Source organism: Xenopus laevis, chromosome 2S (assembly GCF_017654675.1).
Source record: "Xenopus laevis strain J_2021 chromosome 2S, Xenopus_laevis_v10.1, whole genome shotgun sequence".
NCBI classification, from domain to species: Eukaryota; Metazoa; Chordata; class Amphibia; order Anura; family Pipidae; genus Xenopus; species Xenopus laevis.
In genome coordinates, this window is record NC_054374.1 from 49,061,687 (window position 1) to 49,083,481 (window position 21,795).

At 38.9% G+C, this 21,795-nt stretch overlaps 1 protein-coding gene across 4 annotated transcripts in view; it reads right to left on the reverse strand.

The window, feature by feature from the left end:
• The window catches only part of usp9x.S (ubiquitin specific peptidase 9 X-linked S homeolog), a 132,180-nt gene that overhangs the window by 64,347 nt on the left and 46,038 nt on the right, over positions 1-21,795 (reverse strand). For 3 of the 4 annotated variants that reach the window (XM_041583748.1, XM_018249219.2, XM_018249220.2), the window contains exons 11-21: positions 20,538-20,642; positions 19,665-19,880; positions 13,036-13,172; positions 9,956-10,089; positions 7,856-7,943; positions 5,245-5,587; positions 4,680-4,775; positions 3,585-3,796; positions 2,269-2,509; positions 1,897-2,046; positions 55-175 (exon numbers count right to left, since the gene is read on the reverse strand). In XM_041583748.1, the coding sequence (XP_041439682.1) occupies positions 55-175; positions 1,897-2,046; positions 2,269-2,509; positions 3,585-3,796; positions 4,680-4,775; positions 5,245-5,587; positions 7,856-7,943; positions 9,956-10,089; positions 13,036-13,172; positions 19,665-19,880; positions 20,538-20,642 (1,843 nt within the window). The remainder of the gene's footprint in view (positions 1-54; positions 176-1,896; positions 2,047-2,268; positions 2,510-3,584; positions 3,797-4,679; positions 4,776-5,244; positions 5,588-7,855; positions 7,944-9,955; positions 10,090-13,035; positions 13,173-19,664; positions 19,881-20,537; positions 20,643-21,795) is intronic. The other variant, XM_018249221.2, reaches the window with a different exon arrangement.

Below are 21,795 nucleotides of genomic sequence, written 5' to 3' on the forward strand. Positions count from 1 at the left end.
TATAATTAAAGAACAAGAGTTTATGGATCTGATTTTGAACATTTTCTTTCTTACCTGGTGGCATAAGTTTCATGAGGACTCGTGCACCATCACGCAGAGGTGGCATATTTAAGCTGCTGCCCAAGTCTGCAACTTGCCAAAGAAAAGATATATACCTATGATGTAAGGACATTACCTGAAAAGACAAGTATGAAAAATGTACACTTCTACTCGCAAAATACTTTCAATAAGTACATGCCTTTGGAAAAAATGTATACAGTTGGAGTTCTTACAACAACTTAAAGGGATACTGTCATGGGAAAAAATTTTTTTTCAAAATTAATCAGTTAATAATGCTACTCCAGCAGAATTCTGCACTGAAATCCATTTCTCAAAAGCGCAAACAGATTTTTTTATATTCAATTTTGAAATCTGACATGGGGCTAGACATTTTGTCAATTTCCCAGCTGCCCCAAGTCATGTGACTTGTGCTCTGATAAACTTCAATCACTCTTTACTGCTGTACTGCAAGTTGGAGTGATATCACCCCCTCCCTTTCTCCCCCCAGCAGCCAAACAAAAGAACAATGGAAAGGTAACCAGATAGCAGCTCCCTAACACAAGATAACAGCTGCCTCGTAGATCTCAGAACAGCACTCAATGGTAAAAACCCATGTCCCACTGAGACACATTCAGTTACATTGAGAAGGAAAAACAGCAGCCTGCCAGAAAGCATTTCTCTCCTAAAGTGCAGGCACAAGTCGCATGACCAGGGGCAGCTGGGAAATTGACAAAATGCCTAGCCCCATGTCAGATTTCAAAGTTGAATATAAAAAAAATCTGTTTGCGCTTTTGAGAAATGGATTTCAGTGCAGAATTCTGCTGGAGCAGCACTATTAACTGATTCATTTTGGAATTTTTTTTTTTCTCCCATGACAGTATCCCTTTAATGAAATGTTAAAATGTTATCACTATATAAAGAGAGGATGCTCATCAAAATTAAATGTTCTTATTTGAGCCTGACACATCCAATATTAAAATCGAAATTCACCATTAAAATTTTGGTGTGGATTCTGTAGCACCTAACCTAAACTGCTATCTAGTTGCTAAGGCTTAAATACCCTAGCAATTAATCAATCAGCAGATGTCAAAATGGAAGATGAACAGGAGAGGCCTGTATAAAATGATAAGTAATAAAAATAAAGAACAATAAAAATGAAACCTGACAGTCAATCTCTTTGTTAGTCTGCAACCTGGACAAACAGAATAGGATGGAATGATGCAGAACAGGAAGGCTAAAATTCATAATGTCAAACTCATTTAAAGGTGAACTTCCTTTTACTTACAATTTTGAAAGTTTCAATATCATTAACATGCTTCCATAACATTACATTCCTCCAATAAGAGGTATCATTGTTGGGGTGCTCCAATGACTAATTTTCATGTTACAGTGAAACCTCGATTTTAAGTACACTGATTTTACATTTTTACACATTTTACATTTTTATTTGTGGTCCCAACAATTTATAATGCTTTCCAATGGGTGCATTTCCCTGATTTTAAGTAATATTTTCCCGGATTTTACATCAAAACTTTGTCCTGTTGCTCCCAAAAACTGCTTTTTTCCCTCTATGAATATTATTTGGAAAATAAAGAGGTTTAAAAAACTAACCAGATGAATATTTTGCCATGGTTCTGCCTGTAAATAGTCAATTCTAATTAATCTGCCCCTTATACAGTCCTGCACCAATGACTTATTGCTTTAGGTTGTGTATGTGACTGTCAGAGAGGGCTTGCATATGCCCCCATAGTGTAATGCTGCAATGTTTAACCCTTGTAATTAAATAAGTAAGTATTGTATAAGTAAGTAAAACAGACTCCTGTGCTTAAATCTTTTCAGTAAGAAAACTTTACTTACCACACCAGGTAGGCAACTTTCTACTTCTGGATTGGGACCATCACTATAATGGTTTCCATGATTTCCGGGAGATCCAGTTGAAGAGTCTGATGAGCTGTCAGGGCTTGAAGGCATATTTGCACTTATCTGGGTAAGTTTGGCTGTTATTAACTGAAACATAAATGGAAATAAATTAAAGAAAAAGTGATCCCTATTCACCTGTACGGAAACAAAACCAAAACCATGGCCTGTTGCCTCCTGCTTTTTCAAATGGTATCAGAACTTCTTAGCGACTCCACTTGCACTGACTTAAGAAGTCAATATAAATTAGTTAACTTTCTATGGTTTTATTGCAATTTAGATAATATTCATTTGCATAACAGATTTACTTACAGTTTTATCTTTGAGATTTAATTGTCCAATCAGTTTCCTATCTTCTGACGGATCTATCAATTCTCCACCAATAAAGAGTTCAACTTTTGTATGTGCACTATTTGCTTTGATTCGATTAAGTATACAACGCCGCACAGAGCCTATTGTGTCATTTGTGTGAGACCATATGTCCAAATCCTCCACTTGCCGTCCCTGATTTGGAAACCTTACTACCAAAGTGATGTGCTTCCCACGAAATGCCCTAATGAAAAGAAAGAAAAATCATTTCAGGTGTCAACAACCCCTCCCCACACACACACAACAATAAAGGGGTGTAATATTTTTACATTTTATTTTGAATTGGCCTTTAAGAACATAATGCATTCATAATTCTAAACATTTCTATGAGCAATGGTAGAGTGTTTTAGACGAGGCTATTATTATTCAGAATAGAAAGGAATTATTGAATGATGAAATATGATGCCAGAACGACAGCGACTGAACAAGAATTAAGGCACGGAGAGGCATTTAAAGGACCGGTAACACTAAAAATGATTAAGTTCAAAATGTATTCTATACCCCTCTAACAATGCATCTACCCTGCACAATACTTGTATTTCAAGTGCTTTAAGTATAATTAACATTAAAAAAAAGTTATCTTCCTGTTCCCTAAAAAGGCGATCGTGTGACTTCAGTTGTGCCAGACACCTACGTGCACGCTCCACAGCAGCTCCTGACATCACCTCCTCAAACCGGAAGCCAGTTGCTAAAGCTTTAGAAAGGATTTTCTCTCCCCTTGTAAGCTCTCCATTACTTCAACATTCCTGCAAGTTACGCTCCTAGGGGAGGGTGCACATTGGCATTGTTACTTCCGTATTGCTGTGCTGTGAGTGGAACGCCCAGCAGACTGACTGGATTTACAATACATCTTGCTGCGTTAAAACTCATGGGGAGACAAAATCCTTTCTAAAGCTTTAGCAACTGGCTTCTGGTTTGAGGAGGTGATGTTGGGAGCTGCTGTGGAACGCGCACATAGGGGTCTGGCACAACTGAAGTCGTCCTATCGCCTTTTAGAAAACAGGAAGAGAACTTTTTTAATGTTAATTGTACATAAAGTACTTGAAACAAGAAACATTGTGCAGGGTAGATGCATTGTTATGAGGGGTATAGAATACATTTTAAACTTAATTTTTAGTGTTACTGGTCCTTTAAACAGCAATTCTACTTAAACTGCTTTATAAATGCACTTATTACGCATCACTTATTGTACGAATTGTTAAATACGAATTGTTAAATGAAACAGGGAAAAAAGTTGGGAAAATGTAATTCAAGCCAACCTTGACATTGGAAGAATTGTTCGCTCTTCGTGGTAGTCGCTATCACATTCATTTATATATTCTTTTAAAACAGTCAATACTCTGACCATTCGAATTGCCTCTTGCCTTGCACAGTTAACACTGTCTTTGTCACCATCTAGTACACACAGTGTGTCATATGAGGCTTTCAAACGATCAAAGCAAGACTGAATGAAATCTTCATGGATCTCCACCTTTGGGGGAAAAAGTAGAATATGAGTAAGAATATAAGAAGTTAAATCAAGTGTGTTTTAGAATTAAGTAATTTAAGTAATGTATGGCATGTAGACAGGATAATGGTCATACTTTGATGAAACAGAAATAAACAACAGTGGTGAAAGTAAGCAAGAAATGCTATGAGACTCTACAAGAATTTAGTAAAATATTGTTAAGAGATGTTTTTAACAAAATGCTTTTCAACATGCCTGGCCATCAATATTGTGACCCTTTAATTTAATCACATGGGAGTAAGATGCTGTAATATGCTGTTTGTTTAATATGCTTCCTGTTCCGAGAATATATTTCTGTACTACCATTAACATGTTTGTTTCGCAAAAGAGTAAAAGTCAAATTGACCGGGCCAATATTAATCCAAGCACATTTAAGCAAACAGCATAAAAATGAAACTTTTGTATGATATGAAGTGAAATACCGAGAACTTGAAAAATGGTGTTCAATTGTTCTCATTTGAAGCCATTTGTCTTTTTTGATAGGCATCAAACTCAGTGCGTTTAAAATATAATACAGTTACCAGAGCCACTGACGAAAAAAAAAAAACCCCAAAAAAAACTAATGATGTTTTACAATTGCACAAGTTATTTAACATCATCTCTGCCATGGCTATTTGAGTTTGCTAGGCTGCATGTCAGCTGGCAATGCAAGCAAAAATACAGATAATGGATAGTATCACTGGAAAGTGAGTTGTGCTTGATTCTTAGTCCATACTGTTAATCAATACATAGTGGGGGAAAAGGGTTGGCGATAAACCTTCACTAAATTAACAACCACAAAACTATCTTTGCAAAATATTAGATATCCACAATAATAGCTACAATAATATTTTAAGTCTAAACTCACCTGATTGACTTGCAGCCTGGGCCCAAGGTTTGTGTAAATTTCTTTAAGAAGATCTATTGCTCGGCTTGCAATATCATCACTACTTTGAATGACAACCTAGTGCATAAAAAAATGTAATGTTAGTTTTATTCAGGTTAAACTATGTCAAGATTAACCTGCCTTTATGGCAAAATATACTGCACAACTAAACAAAATAAATCCAAATGCCCAATCAACTCAACCGATGCAAGAAAACTGGGATCTTTAGTTTCACAAACATTTTGGTCACTAAAGGTTGCATATCCCTTTTTGTCAGTCTCAGTGACCAATTATACAACAATGAACACACATTATCTATAAAGCTCATACTTTGCAATGCAACAAGCTTACATTTAGATACTAATTCACCAGTAGATAAGATACATTAAAATGATCTAGCTTTGTCAATATATTATACAGTTACAATTAAAGACTTAACAGAATGTCATACTCAATTTTCCAGCAGATCATGAATTAATAATTTTGTAGAAATCGGAGATTTAAAATAAAAGGGGTGGTTCAGGTCAAAACAGGTGCAGGTGCTTACCCTCCACAGGTAATCAAGTCCTATGAGTTCCAAGTCATCCATCATGTAAGCTCGCCGTTTTGCAACAAGTTTTCCTTCTCGACAGTTTACAGCTTTAAAAAAACGTTCAAAGCATTTCATGCCATTTTCTGTCAAAAGGGAAGGATCCAATTGCAGCACGTTGTTTTCAAAGAAATCTTTATTTATGTCTGGATCCAAGTCCGGCTCATCTCCCATAAGTTTGGAGTACCACTTAAAACAGGCTTCACGGTCACAAAGGTAGACAGCATTTTCAGCTAAGCACTTCCATATCTGTTTTGCTTGTGGTGCACAAAGCCAAAGTTGGCCATCCTTTAGTAAGAATCTGCATGCAAGCACCATGAAGTAAATAAAAGATCAAAGTAAAACAGTATATGCAATTTTTTTTTGGAGAACTACATATCCTTTAATACTTTAAGAAAAACAGGATATTATAAGATGACAAATAATTGAAAATCTATAATTCAAAGCTTAAACTGTTATGCGGAAAAGCTGGCTTCAATCAGTCACAAAAGAACAAAGGTGAAAAAGGTAAAACCCAAAATAAAATTTTTCCTAACAAAAGAAAATTTTATTCCAAGAAGCTTTCAAACATACAGTCATTAAAAGTGTCCATTGATTTTGAAGTTAATGTAATGCAACTGTAACCAAAAGCAGTATGCTTCTTCAGAGGTCTTTAATCAGACAGCTTCTTCTACATAGTTTCCAAAGTCAGATACACCATGGAAAAACATTTAATATCGGCAATATCTACAGATAACCTTACAGCCATTGAAAATTTGTATTAAATGTATATTGGAAGATTGCTTACATTTACAGTTTACAGTTAAGAGGTTTTTGCATCTCCTTAAATTTTAGGGTGGAAGAGCACACTATAATACCATAAAGCAGTCACACCATTATAAAACATTTAGGGGGAAAAACTGCATTGAAAGATGAAGTGGTCACATTAAGAAAGAAACATACAGGGTTTGAGGTACTAAATAAGATACAGTAGTTTCTAAAATCTATTGAAGAAATTTCAAAAGTGACCCACAGAACTATGCCAAGTGTCCATCTGTAAACAAGCCTAAGCATAAACTGTACACTATGGGCTTCACAAAGGTGATATTAAAGGTGAACTCAGGCTTCCAAACCAAAATTTGATAAAGAGGCCCACATAACACAGAAACCCTTATATGCCCATCACAGTTATCTGTTTCTTCAAAAAGCATGAATAACTGCAATTTTCTATGCTGTAATGCAGCTGTTTAACAGTTCTTCTCTTTCTGTATCATTTGAAATTGTGGCAGGGAAGGAGGGACTAAAAACTGATGTTACAAATTGTAACAACTTCTCCAACCCTTACAGACAGCATAGCATGCAGGAACTACATAACCCACATTGCATTGCACCATAATGTGCAGCAAATTGTGGGGTTTGGAGATGCAGGCTGAGGACAGCTGGCTGCTGATACAAAGTAACAGTAGTCAGCCAGCTCAGCAAAGTAGTCAGCCAGCTCAGCAGGAGAGCAGGGGGCTAGACTTAGGAAACTGTTCCAAACCGTTAAAAATCAAGAAAAGTCTGCATATATTTTAATTGATGTATATTGTAAAGTTGCTTGAAATGTTGTTTGCTTTTAAAAAGCTTAAGTTATGTTTATGTGGAGTTTCCCTTTAATTGTAGTCATTTGCTTTGGAAGATAGTCTTAAAGGAATTGTTCAGTGTAAAAATAAAAACTGGGTAAATAAATAGGTTGTGCAAAATAAAATGTTTCTAATATAGTTTAGTTAGTTAGCCAAAAATGTAATGTATAAAGGCTGGAGTAACTGGATGTCTACCATAATAGCCATAACACTACTTTCTGCTTTTCAGCTCTCTTGGTTTCCACTGATTGTTTACTGCCTCGTAACCTTTTGAATCTGACCTGCATGCTAAGGATCAATTGCAAACTCACTGCAAACTCACAGCCTGGCTGGTAAAAATTATAACGGATCCCCATGTTATTAATAGGGGGAAAAAAATATATAGGAAGGCCGGTATTTTTTTTCCTGAAAAGGTGACAACCCTAGGAACGTGTCAGTATCAAGTACATGCTGAACCAGGAAAAGTTCCCCTCAAAACCCACCTGCAAAGCCTCTGACAGCCCCCACAAACCTGCGTTCACCCGACCCTCAGACACTGATTAATGATCTTCTGAACCGTTTCAGTGAAGTGAGGCTGGGAGCAGCGCAATCCTTCCATAGACTGATTACTAATGAAAACAGGATTTCAGCCTATGGAAGGATCACTCGGCCCCAGCCCAGCGTCACTGGGCTAAGTGGAAGATCTGTTAGTGGTATCAGCCGGTCTGTTGCACACAGGTTCGCGGGGCTGGAGGCGGCTTTATAGGGGAACTATTCCGTGTGCAGCATTTACTGGATACTGACACATTCCTATGATTTGTATAGGAACATGTATCGCTTTAACCAAGGCTGGTGTCCTAAGAGCATGGTCAGTTTTCAGTCTTTTTTTCTCCCATCTATAACAAAAATTTTAGAAACAACGAATACTTACAAAGGCAATGACTGTTTGACAAAACATATTTAAAATTTACAATTCATAGCAAGCATACCTCAAAAAATTTAGTCTTTCTTGGACCTCCTGTACATGGCTATATCGACTTCCTGGTCTCACAGTTTGTGGATCATATTCTCCATGTTCTGAAAATAAAGAGCAATGTAGCATTGTTCTCAAGTGACTGACATAATAAATATTTTACATTTAAACCATAAGAATAAAAATATAAAAATATTATCAAAAGAATGATTACAGTATCCTGGGTTAAAGAGAAAAGCAGTATCGGGACCAAAAATAAGGGTTTGGAACAGAGGCATGTGTCTATTATGCAATCAAGGTTGCAGAGCTAGCCTGGTTAGTTTACTTCATGCTCTTGAACAGACAGACAAGCACTAAGGGGTTCTAATCGTGGTCGTATTTAATTGAAAGCAGGTGGAATGGACATTCAAAAGCTTGTTATAATCTTTACTTAATTAGGGCTGGCAGAATTTTAAACACTTGAAACTTTATTACAAAACCCATATTAAATTCAACACACTGCCCAAAAGGTTAAATTACTTTTTTCCTCTCATTACTCAGTTCAGAGTACTTCAGAAAACTAATCCTAGTGGCAAAACCAATCCTACTGTTTTAGCACTCAGCTTGTGCATTCACTTTCTTCTTCGTGTGTCTCTTTGTACTGTATGCTTTATTTTATTGTTCAGTGTCAAAAGCCCTATGTTATTTTTTCTACCCCTTCCTCTCCCCAGCACCTTAAGCTCCTCATGCCATACTTCTCTCCCTTTTGCCATTGCCAATCCCCCAGTGTTAGTTAAAGGACCAGTAACATCAAAAAAAAAATGGAGGAGGAGAAATCGATCGATGCAGTATGGATGGTCACCTTTTCGCCGTTTCTGAAGAGGACAGGAAGTGGATTTTCTGTAAGTTATTTCTTAATAAAGGCTTTGTTTTTTAAAAAGTTTCATTTGTCTTGGTGTTTATTTTTAAAACAAATTTTTAAACATTTTTTTTTGTTACTGGTCCTTTAACGGAACAGTAACATGAAAAATTGAAAGTTAAAAGTGGTTGTTCACCTTCCAAAGTTTGTTTTCAGATTGGTTACCATAAACAAAGATTTTTTTTTTAATTGCTTTCCATCTTTTAACTTTTCCCAAAATTGAAGTTTAAAGTTTTTGTCTCAGTCTAGTGCTTTAGGCTGGCAGCTCAGTGATCCAGGAGTATTATGAACGGTTACAATTTGATACATTTAGTTGATACAATTAGCCACTATATTTCTCAGCAGCATCTGTGGGATATTAGCAACTATTGTATCAATTCTAACAACTGTATTTAATGAAACTCAGGGATTCTGCTCAGCAGGGCTAAAGATAAAATTATTAACTAAATGTTAAGAGTTGGCGACCCATCCAGAGCTGCTTTAGAAGGTGAAGATAAAACTTTACACTTCAATATTAGAAAAACAGTCACAACTAGAAAGTGATTGGAAAATGTCTTTCTCTGAAACCAACCGAACTGGAAAATGCTTTTGAAGGTGAACAACCCCTTTAAAGGAATGACAATATAATGTTTCATGCACTGGTAAAACTGGTGTGTTTGCTTCAGAAACTCTACAATAATAAAACAAGCTGCTGCGTAACCATGGAGGCAGCACAGGATACAGCTATGTTCTGCAGAATCCCATTGCATAATACAGAGTTAATCTGTTATCTGCTGTGCATCTTGTGCATTTTCTCCTTTTTCAGCTTTGAATGGCTGCCCCCATGGCTACACAGCAGCTTGTTTATGTTAATTACAGTAAAGTTTCTGAGGCAAATACACTAGGGCAGGGAATTTTTTGGTGTCCCTTTAATTTCACGTAGTTTCATCTCTTACTGTCTCTTCCATCTGACTGATAATCAGAGCAGTCACTTTGGTACATAGTTTGAAACCCCCATGTACAAAACAGACTATTAAAAGAAAAGTTGTGAAGTCTTTTGTTTTATTAAAGAGGCCCCCTCTCTGCAGTTCAATAAACTGCACTCTGAACACATTCTGAAATGGGAAAATAAGAATTCATCCTATCATCCAATGTGGAATGGTTAGTAATAATAGTTAGCAATAAAAGCCCACAAAAAAAACGCTACCAAAACCAGAACCGCAATGAAAAAAAACATACCTTTTAAGTACTGTCGCATACTGTCCATGTACGAGGAGAGATTCTCAGCCACCAAAGTAACAAGAGCATGATTGTGCTGAAGTTGGTTAATTAAATCATGACGGTAAAACACATGAGGACTGCGCTGAGTTTGACTGCAAATAATACAGACATAAGATTATATAATGCTATAATAAACTGTGTCATCACATAATTCTTGGCAATTCAGTTTTAACAACTGTACCGACGCTGATCGACAACATGAATTCAACAAAGTAAATGGGTTAAGCTGGTATCTGGGTGCTGGGAAAGGATGCAGTTTAGCAAACATTAAAAACCATTCTTTCAAAATCAATACTATATCTTGTTTTAAGGTATAGTACCTGATTAGGCAGACTTAAGGTGTGATTTGGCTGCTTGTTTCTCAAAATGGAGTACCAGTAAATCTTTAAAGTTTTTAGGAATGCTCAGCAGAGTAGACCTTAATATTGGCTAATATTTACAAATACACATTTTTTTGTGTACTGCAGCAACAAAACACTAATTACCCTTTAAATACCAATGTAATTAACCGCATAAAACATATTATACTTTAAGTGGCTATGGGTTTTCTCAGTCATATATGTATTTTTGCTGTGTTTATCCTAGCAGTCAACCACGCAGAGGAGTGTGACAAAGAAACATTAACACCAAAAAATTTGTGTTTTAAAGTAATGCTGTGTTTGCTTCAGAAACACCACTATAGTTCTTTTACACAAGCTGCTGTGCAGCAATAGCGGAAACTGAAAGATTGCTATATGGCACAGGTTAAATAGTGGATAAAAGATAACACCATTTCCCTTTTATATAGGTAATTATACTAATTACCCTTTAAATACCAATGTAATTAACCGCATAAAACATATTATACTTTAAGTGGCTATGGGTTTTCTCAGTCATATATGTATTTTTGCTGTGTTTATCCTAGCAGTCAACCACGCAGAGGAGTGTGACAAAGAAACATTAACACCAAAAAATTTGTGTTTTAAAGTAATGCTGTGTTTGCTTCAGAAACACCACTATAGTTCTTTTACACAAGCTGCTGTGCAGCAATAGCGGAAACTGAAAGATTGCTATATGGCACAGGTTAAATAGTGGATAAAAGATAACACCATTTCCCTTTTATATAGGTTACCTTAAGTCACCATTTTTTTAAAGTCATATTGATGGTATTGTGCTCCCTCAGAGATCAACTGACATGAAACAATGCAGAGTGTGGGAGTAGTTTAAGTATGAGCACAACCAATGGTTGGAGACAGGAGGTGGCCCTAACTAAAATAGCAATGTTCTATTTAGCATTGTCCAATGACACATACCACTAGAAAAGTTTATTTTATGAAAATGGCTTATTTTCTTTTACTGGGGAGTGATGTAAGGGACCTTTTTGAGCGGAGGTCTGAGGACCAGTTCTTCAGCCAAAGGGTTTGGTGCACTGCCACCAACAATGCCAATGTCTGCACAATTATTGTAGTAGCACCCAGAATGTTGTCACAAAGATAGGCAGCTGCATCAAGAAGTGACTTCACAAATTAAAGGATGTCCAATTTGAGCCCTCTTTGGAGATCATTGACCATGGTTTCTGATGAGGACTGAATGGCTCTACTAAACCAAGTGGAGGCCAGGGCAGGTCACACAAAGATATTAGGAATCCTTCCAAGTTGTGCCACTGTTTGGCCTCATCCATCCCCCCTCCCTGCACAGGGGAATCCCCCTGACCTCTGAAATATATGGAATGGAAGGAATGCTGTAGTAGTCAGCCGTATACAAGTGTGCAGAAGTGTAAGTCCTGTTGCCTGAGAGTAAATGTAAAGCATCTGGTTTGCCAAAATCTAATGGTGCCACTGGGAGATTCACTTCATCTACATTTCCTGGCATACAGCACAGATCTGCAATGTTCAGGGGTATTGTTTTCCTTTGCACTGGCAGCTAACCACACAAAATAATACTGCACATTTGAGGTCTCAGGATTGTAAAGCATATTACATAGATGTGAAAACACAGCCAATAATATCATTATATATCATTTGGGATACATTTTGATCACCTTGCTAAACTGACAGAGTCTCTACAGCTAAATGTCTCCAAAGACAAATATTCAGATTTAAACACACAATTCAAGGAGGGGTGTTGTCCTTAGAATAACTGGCATTATCAGACATAATGGATATTTTGCTAGATGACTACACAGCATAGCACCAGATACTTTTGCATTCTCAACCAAACATATGTACATATACACATATATATACACACACACACACACTCATCACAAGTGGGTTGGATATGCTCAAACTCCTTGCCTTCTTTTTAAGACAAGGTGAAGCAATTTAAACTGGCTAATTAATATAACTGCTCACCATATTACTGGGTGGGTCCAGGTGCGAATGCCCTGGACCTTTCACAGGCATTCATGTTCAGGTTACTCACCGCCCGAAGTCCCTGGCCCGGGGGGGATGCCCCGAACCCGCAGTTTAGGTAGACCCGACAGACAATATGTATCCAATGTTGCATGCACTTTCAAAGGCCAGCAGAAGATGGTGGTTAAGAAGAAAGAAACTTAATTCCCCCAACACTCCTCCTAACGCGTTTTGTGTAGTGTCACATACTCGTATGCATGCCTATTGTTACGTGTGACAAAACACGAAACGCGTTAGGAGTGTTGGGAGAATTAAGTTTCTTTCTTCTTAACCACCGTCTTCTGCTGGTCTGTGAAAGTGCACGCAACATTGGATACATATTGAATGTCTAGATATGTTTAGATATCTCCCAGTAAGTAAAAATTTCTCTGTAGTGAAAAATGCGCAAACCCAAGGTAATTTCTATGGCACCACAGCAACACCATCTTGACTCTGATCTGTGTTGGCAAATGTGCCACATAGTAATGTTGGAAAATTTTCACACTCCAAAATAAGATGGCTTTTCTTCTCCTTTAAAAAGCGTTATGTTGTATAAAACTGGGCCTACAGCTTCACTAATTTCTTTCTAAACTGTGATTGCACACATTTTTTACAGTTAATGCATACAGTGAATTAAAACATTAATGGCAAAATGATTAACCTTACCTTAAATTCTGTGGTGCTTCACCAAACAAACTGCAAATCTCTCTAATTTGCTTAAGTGCAGGAATTACCCACTTTTCATTTGTACGAAGCTCTTCTATAAATCGATCTATCCATTGAATCTTTTGAGTATCTCGATCCTGAAAAGACAGATAAGACATATAAAATAAGCTAAACAACATGCTTTATCGAACTTTAGAGAAAAGTAATATTTACGTAACCAATTTTTTTTTCTCAATATCTGTTGCTCACACACTAGGCCAAAGTACGCTAAAACCCTTTTAATGTCTACAAGCTATAAAGGACTTAAGGTGGCCATACACTGGCATTTTAAAGCTGCCGATATTGGTCCTTTAGACATATTCGGCAGCTTATCAGCCAGTGTATGGGGGCTTCCGACGAATCTTCCCGATCAATATCTGGCCAAGATATCGGGGAGGTTTGATTAATTTTTTTGGCGATTGAGGAACAAATCGGCCAGTTGATGTTAACCACATTGTGTCGGCGCCCATTCTCTTCGTTGTAATCCGATCACACGGCACTAGGGCTGAACGCTTGGATTACCCCGATATCGCCATGCCGTTGGTGGGCATATCGGGGTAAGATCTGCTCATTTAGCAACCTCGTCAAATGAGCGGATCTTATTGTGTATGGCCACCTTTACTTAAAGTATTCTGAATTATTCAGTTGTAATACCATGGATGCTCTAAATACAAATATAATTTTCCTCAGCTCCTGCCTTTCTTGTGGCAATGCAATCACACAAATGTTGATACATTGCACCTCTTTTCCAGACACACCCTTGTGATGTGGGAAATAACCAGGAAAGTTAATGAACACATAGTGGAGATTCAAAAGAAAGCTAACCAGAAATTCAAAAAGGTAACTAATATTAGAAGGGATGGTTGTTGATCCTAAAAACCTACAAACTCAAATTCTTCAATGCAGGAACCAGCATGTAACAGCTGTGCTACTCATAGACTTATAGTGTCTTCCAGTACAGGCTATGAAATAACCCAGGGACTGGCCCCAATATGATGCAGGCTAATTATGCCCCATTCACATCAAAGTAGGTCCAATCCAGGTTTCTTATAATGAAATTAGAATGCTGTTTAAACTATTTAAATCCAACCTGCAGTGAGAAGACAATAGCTACTTAATGCAAAGCAAGCTAAAAATGCAGGACAAGCCAGCATTAGAATATTTGTAGTAATAAAGCAAATGGAACATGAAAATGTATTCAGCATATCCACGGGAGAACTTTGGGAAAAGGAGATTTTGTGTACTCACCGTTAAATCTCTCTCTCTTCAGTCACTTGGGGGACACAGGGACAGTGGGGGTATAGCTAGTACCACTAGGAGGCAGGACACAACAATAAAAGAAGTTGGCTCCTCCTCCACTGGCTATACCCCCAGCAGGCGGAGCTTATGCTTCAGTTTGTATCAAATTCAACAGGAATAATAACTTGAATAATTAACATGTCACACTTATAGTGTCTGATGGAAGAATGTGAGCCTCAGTCCAGGGAGGGAAGCTCTGTGTCCCCCAAGTGACTGAAGAGAAAGAGCTTTAACGGTGAGTACACAAAATCTCCTTTTCTCATAGTTAGCTTGGGGGACACAGGGACAGTGGGGATATACCAAAGCTGTCCCCTGAAAACCCGGGTGGGCGAATGAGGCCTAAATGCACTGCTGCCTGAGGCACCTTTCTGCCAAAGCGAGTGTCAGAAGCCACCAGGTATCGAATTGTTAGAATTTGGAAGTGGGTATCCAGGGTATACAAGGTCTTTTCCTTCTGGATAGCAGTTGCAGGGCAGAAGGAGGGAATAACAATTTCTGATTTAGATGGAACTCCGAGACGACCTTTGGTAGGAAGGGGGAAGGTGTGAAGGACAGCCCTGTCTTGGTAGAAGATGAGATAGTCATTTCAAAAACGGTTTTCCAGGTAATCCCCTGAAAAGACACAGAGCCAAGTGGTTCAAAAGGTGGATGTTGTAGAGTTCGAAGAACTAGAGTGAGGTCCCAGAGAGGGGCTGAAACCCGTATTGGTGAAGCCACATGAGCTACTGGCTGTATGAATGTCTTGATCTCAGGAAACAATGCTAGTCATTTGTGGAAAAGTACGGATAGCGCCGAGATCTGTGACTTAAGGGAACCTAAGGACAGGTCCATGGAGAGGCCGTCTTGACGTAACCTCAGAATGACTGGAAGGATAGCACTGAACCTCACCATGTTTTTGGTACACCAGAGGCGGTAGGTGGACCAAACTCTGTGATTGACCCTGGCTGAGACCGGCTACCGGGCTGCGCACATCATGTGTGTCACAGTCTTGGAGAATCCCTTCTGGGTTAGGATTTTGGCTCAGGAGCCATGCCGTCAAGTTTAGATTTGACAGGTCTGGATGTCTGATATTTCCCTGAGTGAGAAGGTTTGAGAGAGGAGGCAAAATCCATGGTTTTGCCACAGAAGGTTGAGTAGATTTGTGAACCACGCTCTTTGAGGACACCTCAATGCTATCAGAATGAGGATGGTTCGTTCCCGTTGTATCTTCCTGATGGTTCTGCAGTATGTGGCAGCGGTGGGAAGGCGTAGAGTGCCAGGTGGCCGTCGGTGCCTCTGTGTCTATGGTCAGTGGATCCCTGTAGGGCTAGGAAGATTGAAAACTCTCTGTTGTGCTTGGTTGCCGCAGGGTCTACCTCTGGAGTCCCCCACCTTTTCATTATTGCTTGAAGATCTGGTCCTTCAGTGACCACACTCCTAGGTCCAGGTTCTGTCGGCTTAGGAAGTCTGTTTCCCAGTTTAGCAACCTTTGGTTGAGGTAGCAGAGCGCTCTTACCTCCAGTAGTCTGGCTTATGATCTTGTTCAGTCAGGGCTGAACAGAAGCATCCCCTTGGAAGGGGATGGAAGTTAGAGACCTCTTAGAGGAATGGTCAGCTGACTATATCTTCATCCATAAGGGCCTGCAGGCTGCCCACTGCTAGGGTTGAAGACCTACTGATCCACTTGGGTTGCATCAAGAGACACTTCACAGATGTAGTCATTCGCTTCCTTGATTAGGGATGCCCATTGTGAAAATTTGTGACGCGGTGTACTCTCCGCGAAGGAGTTGATGAGGGAGTCGGACCAGGATTGGATGGCTCGGTTAATCCATGCTGTGGCTAGGACCAGGTGAAGGGATGAACCACAAGCTGAAAGAGAGCGTAGACATTTTTCTAATCTTTTATCCATCGAGTCCTTGAAGGAAAGGGCTTCAGGGACCGGTAAAACTGTATTTTGGAAGTCGGAATACAGATGCATCTACTGATGGAGGAGACAACCACTTTTCTGTAATTCAGTCGGGAATGGAAGACTCGACCTAGGCCCACGGCTCTAAGAGGTAAAGGGTCTCCAATGCCGACGAGGTTAATAAATCTACTGATTCTGAAGGTTTCTAGATGACTGCTTCTCGTCAGTATCTGAACGGGAACGGGAACAGGAACAACTCGCCCTCGGAGCGATCATGATCTTCCCCAGTCTAGTGGGATGGGAGAAGTGTGTCTGGGAGGAGTATCACTCTCTTCCTCGGATGTGGAAAAAAGTCCTGCGTTTTGAGGGTCTCTGATTGTCTAGGTGGCAAGTAGCGCATCCAATGACTCCGCACCCGGAGGCCAAATGTGATGCCCACTTTACGGTGGAGAAGGTTCTCTGCAGGAGACTGGAGGCTCCCCCCTGAGTAGCCTGGTCCACCCGAGGTAAATTTTTTTTTTTTTGAGGAGCTGAACCCACGACCTTTTGGATTTTGGACCAGGTTTTGGACCAAAGGTGTGCGCTGTAGTGACTCTATTCAGAAAGCCTCTTGCGGTATTTGGCGCAGGCTAATACATAACAGAGGCTGAAGGTACTGCCCCTGGAAAAAAAAAAAGGTTTTCACAGGGCCCTTCCGACATGGTACCAGTGTATTAGGGTGCCGGAGGCATTTTGCACAAGCTAGAATTTTAAACTGAGTTGCAGGTGCTCCCCTGGGGAAAAAAGCCATTGCTTCGGCCTTCAGACATGGTGTCTGGTGGGGAGACAGAGGGAGTCTGTGTGCAGTAATAGGATAAGAACCCCAGCCAGGTCATTTAACCTGCTGTGGATATGAGGCAGGCAGGAAGAAAAAACTTTAAGCACGAGGATGGCAGTTGGAGTCACTTAATCCACATAGGTAACTTCCCCCTGTCCTTGTGTGCTGCACACGCTGTCTCTGCTGTTGCTGGAGCAGGAGCACGTGGAAAAAACCAAAAGGCAGCCCGCACACAGGGAGAGATAATGTATGCGTCTTCTAGGGAGAAGGCGTAATGGTGTTTCTTACATGTGGCGGGTTTTATTCGGCCAAGCTGAAACAAGCACCCACTCTGCCTCGCAGTTTTTTTTTTATCCTAGCCTACAGCGCTCCCGCTGCGGGGAACGAGGTCAGTGAGATGCACTTTATACTTTAAAACACTTATGATTTGGTGTTACTGTCCCTATAAACATTTGCAGTGCCTCCAGTGACTCTACACTGCTGCATGTCCTTAGTAATGCTTGCTAATCATTTGGAGATCTCTACTACAAACAGAAAATCTTTTAGGGAGCTAGCACACGGGCAGATTCGGGGAGATTTAGTCGCCTGGCGACTAATCGCCTCTTCTGCATGGCGACAATCTCCCCGAACTGCCTTCCGCCTGCTATAATGAGAAAACGCCAGCTATGCATTCGCAGCGATTCGATTTCCAAAGTCGCCCGAAGTTGCCTCATGAGGAAACTTCGAACGACTTCGGAAATCGAATCGCTGCGAATGCATAGCTGGCGTTTTCTCATTATAGCACGCTGCCCGTGTGCTAGCTCCCTAAACGCCATCACCATAAACTGCCCTACCCCTTAAGAAGTAAGGTCGCAAGGACTTTGTGAGCAACAAGTGTTAACATAGCTAGTTGCAATTTGGCACCAGATTTAGAGTAGTTCTGCTTACCCTCAATGTGTACATTTTTAATTTAATGGTTAACTTGCTTAAAATGTGTCCCATGCCCAACAGAATAATAATTTATCAGGATATAGGAGCAAGGGAATTTTTCATTTGTCTGTGATAGGCAACTTTAAAAAATGTAATTCATCTTTAACTGTTGCTGTGCAGGTAATTATCTATCCAATAATTGTGTTTATAATAAGCAGTTATCATAATTAACGTGTATTCGTAAAGCCAACACATTCTGCAGAACCGAACAATAAATGGGTGTACAGATAAATATCCAACATCTGCATGTAAAGAGAAAATACCCCACCCCCTTTATTTGACATGAGCTCATTCAGTTGGGCTTATTCAGAAAAGGTGCATAAACCATATTTAATTGGTTTAATTTTTTCCTAAACAAACATTGATGATTAGACAGATTGCAAGAAAGACATGATAGTTTGCAGGCACCAGTTCCCTAACCTCCTTTAGCTTGACACATAATGCAAACTATCCCTTACTATGTGCCATTGTGTAGTTATGGAATCTGGTACTAGCAAATAATATTACATTTCTCTGAATAACAGCTAAGATGTCTAAACTTACACATATGAAGCATTCTATTTATATATAGTTGTAGAGTAACTCAATGAAGACTTATTTTCAGTAATTATGAAAAACAATATATTCAAACACTGATAAATATATTAATACAATAAGCCCTAGAGTTACAAACATCCAACTTACATAAAACTCACACACTCCTACAAAAAGAGGCTATTACAGTAACATACTATGGTTTGCTTGGCCTTTATTAGCATTTAGCCTTAATAAACCACCTGCCCCAATCCCCTCTGGCATGTGATCTCTACTGCAAAGGACAGAAAGGTAAAGATAAATATCACAGAAAAGTAAAAATAAATACTATGTTAAGACAAACATCTGTCTAAGTTGCATTAAATAAGTAAATGTATTTTCAACATACAAATTCATCTTAAAGGAATTGTACAGTGTAAAAATAAAAACTGGGTAAATAAATAGGCTGTGCAAAATAAAAAATGTTTCTAATATAAATGTAACGTATAAAGGCTGGAGTGACTGGATGTATAACATGTCAGTCAGAGCAATACTTCCTGCTTTTCAGCTCTCTTGGTTTACAGTGACTGGTTACCCTGGCCACCAGACAGTAACCAATCAGAGACTTGAGGGGGGGGCCACATGGGTCATATCTGTTGCTTTTGAATCTGAGCTGAATGCTGAGGATCAATTACAAACTCACTGAACAGAAATGTACCCTGTGGCCCCCCTTCAAGTCACTGACTAGCTCAGAGTTATAGAGCTGAAAAGCAGGAAGTTGGATTCTGGCTGTTTTATTAGTCATCTATTCACTCCAGCCTTTATATATTACATTTTTGGCTAACTAACTATATTAGAAACATTTTTTATTTTGCACAGCCTATCTATTTACACAGTTTTTATTTTCACACTGAACTATTCCTTTAAGAACAAACTTACAGACCCTATCTCGTTAGTAACCCAGGGAGTGCCTGGACTTTAAAACACTGTATGGAAGAAAAGGACCAGTAATCTGATATTGTCTAAACAGTAAAGGGTTGCAGAAGAAAACAGAAATGTCTGAAAAGAAAAACGAGAGAAGTATATATGTATGTAAAGTGAACCTACTTTACCAACCTGCGAACAGCTATAATCCAAAATTTTTATATGGGCATTTAGTGCCTGGTCCATGATATCAACTGGTACATCATCACTATGTGCCAAATTCCAAAGGAGGTTTAATACTTTATGAGCCATTACACCATCCTTGTCATCCTCTGCCAACCTTCGGATCAATTCAAGGAGTTTCTCACGTTGTTTTTTGCTTGCGTTTGTCCAACTTGCCTAGAAATGAATAACAAGTTACCATTTAAAACATTAAATATTTTCAGCAAAACAAAATAGTGTTGGGAAATACATAAAAACTAATGTTTGGGATCATAACAGCAAAGCTCTGTAATAGGATACTCAAAAATTGCAAAGTAGTATAGCAACACACAATATGGATATTGGTATTAGCACCACTGCAGCAAAGAATTGTCAGAAGAAAATAAAAAGTATATCATTTAAGAACCTTAAGGAAGCTGCCATGATCCTTAAGGCTACTGCCAGACAGGGAGGGAGCAGAGGCCAATGGATCAGTGTATTTTCTGGAAGCAGTCTTAGGCTAGGGGCACAGGAAGCAAATGATCCACTTTTCTGTGCTATGAAGTCTGCTCCGGCTTGTAGTTCCATGGACAGGCACAGTGTCAGCCTGTTTGCAGCTACTAAAGTAAATTTAGGCAACAAAATGCCAAAGTATGCATTTTCACACCAGCAATTAATTGTGTATAAAAAGTACCCTAAAACATAGCCAGAAAATGCTTTATAATCTAATTAGGAAAGCAAAACTTAGTTGGTCATCCAAACAGGAGCACTGCAGCAAAAAGCAGTTGAATTATTACACACTGGCCAGTAGTGGAAAAGTTAAAATCAAAAACATCTGTGTTTAAAATGTTTTACCTTGAAACAATCGAACAGGTGGTCAAGTTGTTCTGGAGAAAAATCCCAAGCTAACTTTGCAAGGAGGTCATGGACATTCTTTACAATGGCTTCATGTTTGCCTGCCTGAAAAAAAGAATTAACCCCCACTTTAAAAACCAAATGCAACTTTTAATGAACTAAAATGTCATGGGTATTAGACTAAAAATTCATGAGTTACTACACAAATACTGGCAACTGTAGTAATCAAGTAAATGGAAATAAGGGTTGTGGTGATCACTACATGCTTTTGCCTCATGATCTACATGGAAAGCAATCAATCACTATTTTACTCTGAGATTTTATTATGTCAGAGTATAACATAATCTATATTTAAATAAAAAATACACATCACTTCCTTGAATAGCCAGAAACAAACCATGACATTTCTTGAAAATATTAAGGGACCCCTATCACACAGAAATGCAAATAATTTTCACACATTTACAGATATCTGCCCAGCAACTGAAAAGGTTGCATTGCCAGCAGCAGTCATTTTGTACAATTGAAGGTTTTCATTTGTTTTATGTAGGGATCGCTTATAAAGTAATATTTTGTGAAAAGGATGTAAAAAATGAAAATGTCTTTCATATACTTTGTAGTCTTTGGTCTAGTCATGAAAAGGTACGGTAGCCTTATTAATTCAAATTCTCCTTGTATGCTCCTACCTCACAACAATATTATAGATGTAGGGAAAAAAAACACGCTGGTGTATCAATTCATTAATCCTTAACTCATGTTCACCCCTAATTTCACACTAAGGGGCACTTATCAAAGAATGAAGGTAGAGCTCACCACAGGAATGTTCATCCACATATGATTCTTTCCTATGGAATTTTTCAAATTGTATTTATAAAATGGTCAAATATCACTTACTCCTACTTTCACTAATGATAAATATACTGAAAATCCCATAGATATGAAAGTGGATGCGTTTTCCTGTGGCTAGCTCTAAGGCTAAGTGCCACGGAGGCCGAATAAGAATGTAAGCCCAATTTCAACCCATGCTCAGGCAGTAGCCTCATTTCCTTTTCGCATCTGAAACCATTGTGTTGGCTTCAGCACAAACAGACTCTGCCGATTTTGGTGAAGAAACGCAAGACTTCAGCATCATGCACCAAAATCAGCAGAGTGTGCTTGCACTGAAGCCAAGTCTGTCCATGCTTGCTGGGACCAGTTCAGCCACCATCCTTAGACTCAATGTAATGCAATCTCTCCACATCAGAAGTGATAGTCTCTG